Genomic DNA, 6237 nt, shown 5'->3' with positions numbered 1-6237 from the left:
TTTACATATGGATGGAGTGGATTTTTTTATTTTTTTTTTTTTTTTTTTTTTTTTTTAAAGTATGGATGTCTTCTTTCAGTCTAGCTGTTATGGGCCTGGTAATGAAGTTACTGAATGTAGTTCCGTGATCTGCATTGTGTTAGAAAGTTGGCTGGGTAGTAATAAGTCCATTCTGGCTTCATAACTTCTAACCTGGAGAAAAAAAGCTATCATTTGCACAGAGCAAGTTGTTGTCTGGTTTGAGGTGCTATTGAATTAGTTTCATCTGTGTATGTATTGCAGTGATTTATGGAAATCCAGAAATGTAGGAATAACCAGAAAATTTCTGAAAATAGCCTATTTGTTTATGTTGTAGTTTTAACAGTCTTTGACAAAAATTGGCATGCCACTTGCATGTTCTGTGGATATCTAATCAGAAAAAAACTCCTGATCCTTACAAAATGAAGGGGAAGAAAACAACTCTGATAATCTGTTAAGGCAGAATTCTCTTCTTGTTTACCTCAGTATTTTTTATATGCCTATTTATGAATTTTCAGGAAGCCTGGCGAACAGAAACATTCAAAAGAGCCTTCACCGTTACCATGCATGCATCTGGCAGTTGTGGCATGTGGGGACCGGCTGGAAGAGACACTAATCATGCTGAAATCAGCAGTTCTCTTTAGCAGCAGGAGGCTCTGTTTTCACATTTTTGCTGAGGATTCCCTTAAGCCTGAATTTGATAAGAAGGTGAGTTTCTTTGTCATTGGGTAAATAAATGAATGAGTTAGTTATAAGTCACAAATCTCTGAGAAAAATTAAATTGACATTAATAAGTAGCAGGTAAGCACATTTTTTTTTATTGTACGCTGTTTATAATTTCCTTATGCATGCATATTTTTTTTAAAAAAGCTATATAAAATGTAGTATCTAATTCCTCCCCTCATGTCTTTCAGTTAAAGGAATGGCCTTCCTCATATACGAAGAAGTTTGAATACAACATTTACCCAATAACCTTCTCAGTAGGAAACGCTCAGGAATGGAAAAAGTTATTCAAACCATGTGCTGCCCAGCGCCTTTTTCTTCCGGTAAGGCACCTGGATTTCTGAGGAGGTTGCTTGAGGAAAAGGTTAATTCCACAGAAAGGAAGCTTTGCTGGTGTAAAATTTAAACCATTTTCAGGCTGAAACATCTGCTTAAAGATATTTTAGTCTGTGCTTTAGCTACTTAAAAAAAAAAAAAAAAACAAAAAAAAAAAAAAACAGAAATCCAGCATTGCTTTCTCTCCTGCTAACAAAGGATGTATGTTTCTTATTTGTCTCTAGCTCCATTAGCTTCTTGGACTCTTAAGACTCAGTAGGAGAGCTCTTTCAGGACAGATGCTTTCAGGGTAGATGCTGCATGCCTTCCATAAATAACATTCTTTTCTGCATGCCGTCATCATATCCTCTTTACCCACTATCTCCCTTTCCATATGTTAGCCCTTAGACTGATGCTTTCACCAATCCCTTTTCCTTGAGTTTTATTTCTTTTTCCAAGACTGTCAGATTTGTCCTTAAGGTAATAATTCCAGTGTGCTCAAAGTCAGATTTTATGCAAGAGCCCTGTGTACCCTGTGATCTTCAGGGTCACTGAAAATGGGTATTCTTTACGGTATAATACTTAGTGTCATAAACTTGGAAAATATTTAAGGTTGCTGGAGAGAAGGAAGGTGTTGATAACAATTTTGCATATGCAGAAATATCAGAAATTGAAAGAACTTTTGCATGAAGCGCTTTCTGTGGAATTGAGAACATCTATCGAAAATATCTTGTGCATTGCTGTTGATTGGGGTGACTCCAATAAAGTGACACACTATTCACATGATCCAGATTTCTTCATTGCTGTCTTATGAGAAATGAAGGAGACAAAGAATTTTTTACTTTCTCAGATGGAAACAATCAGGAGACAGCTGCATGTCCAGATACGTAGACTATGAATACATATGTGAGAAAATATGTGCTGTCAGCAGTTACGTTTATCTGCCATTTAGAGGTAGACTATCAAATGCACAAAGGCCAGATGGGCTGAAAGCAACTCCAACTTCAGCAGGGATCCTCTCTTCCCTGAATAAATATTTATATCACCTGGAAAATAATCCCTAAGCGTTAGCTTGTTCAACACAGATTGTTTATAAGGATGGGGTTGTTTTCACTGAGTAAACACAATTCTCTGTTCTCCTTAGTTCTGTGATATTTTTTGTCATTTTGGTAGACTGTCATCACAGAAATGGTTTCACTTCACACTTCTGATGACAGAAAAGGGTTATGTGTTCATGATGATTCCTTTAGGTTGGGCAGTGCTTTTTAGATTCCCTTTTTTGTCACTCACTTGTTGCTGAAGTTCTCTGGTAACTTCTTGTAAGGAATATTAGACTATTGTGTGTTGTCTTAGCAAAAGTAGGAGGCAACCTGAACTGTAAATGTTTGTTTCTCTTGGGCCAGTTGCAAAATGTTGTGTGTGGTCAGGCTGAGGTTTATGGCTTTGAATAAGAGGGGTTGTCCTAGAGTAGTTGCAGCTGACACTAAGTTGATGTGGATATAGTAAAGAAAACAAGTTGTAGTAATAGCCGAGGTGGCAAGTGTCCAGTTGGACTTTGGTACTCAAGTTCGCAGACTGTTGGTCTGTTTCTGGATAATTTCAGCCACCATTATTTTTTTCAGTGCTTGACAAGTAGGTTCTGATACCCCACTTGAATGAGACAATGCTGTAGAAATCCAATCTGCACACAGCAGGAGCAGAGGGTTTCTAGTGTTATTGTTTAGAGAACTATTTTGGCTTTTATTTTAAATAAATACCAGCAGGATGTCAGTATCCTTTTTTTCTTATCCTTCCCTGTACCAAGCATTTTCCCCTGCAGCAGGATAAAATGTGACTGGATTTAGGGAGGACCCCAGGAGAGCAGTAGTTGTGTTTATCAGCTGTTTAGCTCTCAGTTGTGCAAATTGCCTTGCTCCTGATAATGCTAAGCCCGAGTGGAATGTGAGTCTTTGATTCACAAGTGCCTCTCCTGCCAGAGAAATCTTTCTGCAGCACCAGCAGGCATGTGAAAATGGACAGGAGGGCATGAGGAATGTGTTAAGGGAAAATTTTGTAAGAATCTTTCAACGGTTTTACTCCCTGATAGAACTGGAGCTCTGGGATGTGATCCTGCAGCTTGTAATAATGAGCTGTTTTGTCCTGGGTAAGATGTTGATGTACGCATTCCCAACGTGTGGAATCTACTTGGGTTGCTAAAATATTAAGGAAGATCATACAGCAACCTGCATTTTGTAGAGGAATTCTGTGACATCTGATCATGTTTGCCACTTAGGCAGGGAAAGTAGATAGAGCCTCTGTAATCTCACAAGTCTGAATCTCTTGCTGCAGTCTACTACAATAAAACCATCCATGGGATTTGTAAAGATGGAATAAGGAAGATGTGGATCTTAATATGAGCACAAAATGAAACTTTAAAAATAAACTAGGAGGGTAATGCTCTCAGCATTCACTTGAAACTGTTTTGTGATACTAACATGGATGTTAAGACACCAGGTGAAAAACTGTCTTCTGGTCTCACGAATGTTGCATACCACAGAGCTGTCTTGTAGCTGTCTCTACATTGCTGTTTTGGAGCTACCAAACCAGTCAGCTAAAGTATGAAATGCTTAAGGCATTTTTGGATGATTTTGGTTCTAATAGTAACTAACATTTAGAACCCTTTTCAAAACACTTAATCTACTTAAGAGCTTTTAAGGTAGATCAGCAATATCCCTGTACTATAGCTGTCCTCTTGAGTACGCTGAAGTATCCAACCCAATGGATCAGGGGCAGCACTGGGAATAGATGCCAAGACCTTATCTAGACAAGTCTCTGTCTGTTGTAACTGGAGTTAATTGCTTACTACAATTAAGTTTAGTAACTCAACTTCTTGGTACTACTACATTAGCATCAAGATTTGTGACTTGTCCTTAATTTTGGATGAAACTCTGATAAACTGCCATGCTAGCCGTTGCAAACCGTTAGGTAATGCAGCTCACAATACACCAATATGTGTTTACACAGCAGCATGTTATTACTTGCCAGCCTTGCTAACATGGGGAGAATCTATGGAGACAGAAGTTGTGAAATCAAATTACAGATAATTGAGTATTTCAGTGAATTGTCAGGCTAAATATAGCCAGTTCTGTGCAGAACTTTTTGACAGATTTCCTAAGAATACACTACATAGCTGCAAAAAAATCACACTTCTTTTAAGCTGTGGGTGCCTGTAGAGCAAGGAAGAAGATAAGTAGAGTCAAGCCACATTCGTGACCATTTGTTTCAAAAATCACAGTCTGTCAGGTATGTCTACATGGTTTGTGCTAGCAAGCTTGAACTCAGGCTACCAGACGCAGTCTTGTGTTGCTTGTGCTGCAGGTCAGATGCATGTCATTTTTAACCTGCAGTCATGTCCCTCCGGTTAGCCCTCCTGGCAGGCTCGGCGTGCTGCCAGCCCAAGCTCTGCAGTGTCTGGTTCAGGCAGAGCAAGCTGGAGCGAGGTCTCTTGTACCATAGGCTTGCCCTGTGGTACTCAACTGCTTTTGACATTGAAAATCACCAGAGTCAAAAATACATGGTCTCCTCTTGTATGCTTTTGAATGAGGAAAAGCTAAATATTGTTTTAAGGGCTGTGTAAAGCCTAAAATATTTTTTTTCACACTCTGTTTAGTTTGGGAACAGAGCTACCTGACGTTGGGAATGATGGAGTTATTTAAACGAAGTTTATCCCAAATATAACTCCACTGAAATCTCAGGAGCTATGAAGGAACTCTTACAGCCCCAATTCCTGAAATTAAATTCCCCTACCCAAGGTGAAGTTAAATGCACAGCCAGAAGGGGATGTCATCAATTCAAACTGACGTGTGTAGGTTTTAACTAAGTCTTAAAACTTCACATGTGAAATAGAAAATTGTGAATGGCTTAAAGGAAGTAGCACAGCTTTTCTTTTAGCCTGTTGGGTGTCACTGCAGGACAACACCTTGGACACAGGGGAGGAAAGAATCTTTTGACAAACCAGAAAGGAGAGCATGTGAATCCTGAGTGGAGGAATACAAGGCGCAAAGCGTGGGGTCAAATGCTGGTAGGCACTCACTTCACAAAGAACTGCAATACCTGCTTGAATCCATTTAAATGGAGGAAAATTATTACAGTCTGTTGACTTCCACAGACTGAAACGTATGTGTGTGTTTAAGGTTGCTGAAAGAACAGTTTTCTGCTGGAAGAAGCAGTGCCCAGGCTGTCACTTATGCTTGGGAGGAGTGTCTGTATGCACCCGTTAAACTTCCCCCTTAACCCTCTGCCAGAAAATGCCTAAACTTGTCTCTCTAGCAGGTCACCCTTAGAAAAAAATCTCACATGGTATATACAGTGTGCTGTGGATCCCTCAGGCAAAATCTAATAGCTTCTGCTCTGTTTGTCTTCATAGAATGGCTTAGGTTGGAAGGGACCTTGAAGATCACCTAGTTCCAACCCCCCTGCCATAGGCAGGGACACCTCCCACCAGACCGGGTTGGTTAAAGCCCCAACATGTTATCTTCTGTTTCAGACTAAATTTTGTGGCATTTTTTTTTTTATTATTTTCATCTTTTGATTTTATGTGACTTCATATAGTAGGTCCCTATGAATTAAGGCTTCTAGGTGCTACAGAAAATCTACAATATCCAGGATGTCCTTAGGCTGAAAAACGTTTTCTTCTTTTATACTGTCTGCCTTCTATTGATTTACTCTTAAAGTAGCTGTCTTCATTTTCTTGGGGGTTTTATAGTGTTGGACTTCAGGATACTTAATGTTTGCAAATACTTGCCTTTGAGATCTTAGTGTGTTATTGAACTGTTTGTTTAAGTCATTGATACCTTCACATGCTTTTTTGTATTTTTTGTGGAAAAATAATTCTTCATGGTGCATTGCTATAACTGTCCACCCAGCAGGGTGATTTGGATTGTGTTGGAGTTGTCTACATGAAGTTTCTTGTAAGCATAACTTTTGTTTAAAATGGAGAGCCACTTGCCTTCTCCTGCCTGTCCTGCTATGTAGGAAGAACATGTAGTTATCATGTCAGAAATACAGGTCAGGGAATTGTTAAACTTTGCTAAATGTCAGTCTGAATCCCAAAGTGTTTGGTCAGGTGAAAAATCTCATTTAAGTCTGTACTCACGGATTTGGCATCTTAGTGGATGCCTGTCGAGCGTGCTTAAAAGTAGT

The 6237-nt window shown here is 39.2% G+C and overlaps 1 protein-coding gene across 1 annotated transcript in view; it reads left to right on the top strand.

Annotated features, from left to right (window-relative positions):
• The first annotated feature begins 542 nt into the window (after positions 1–542).
• The window catches only part of GXYLT2 (glucoside xylosyltransferase 2), a 13089-nt gene continuing 7394 nt past the window's right edge, over positions 543–6237 (top strand). Inside the window, exons 1-2 of the mRNA XM_009883569.1 lie at positions 543–726; positions 933–1064. Of these exons, the coding sequence (XP_009881871.1) occupies positions 586–726; positions 933–1064 (273 nt within the window). The 5' untranslated portion in view covers positions 543–585. The remainder of the gene's footprint in view (positions 727–932; positions 1065–6237) is intronic.

Source organism: Charadrius vociferus, unplaced genomic scaffold (genome assembly GCF_000708025.1).
Source record: "Charadrius vociferus isolate BGI_N301 unplaced genomic scaffold, ASM70802v2 scaffold324, whole genome shotgun sequence".
In the NCBI taxonomy this organism is placed as follows: domain Eukaryota; kingdom Metazoa; phylum Chordata; class Aves; order Charadriiformes; family Charadriidae; genus Charadrius; species Charadrius vociferus.
The sequence above is the reverse complement of the archived record's forward strand: the minus strand, read 5'-3'. Positions and strand labels throughout refer to the sequence as shown.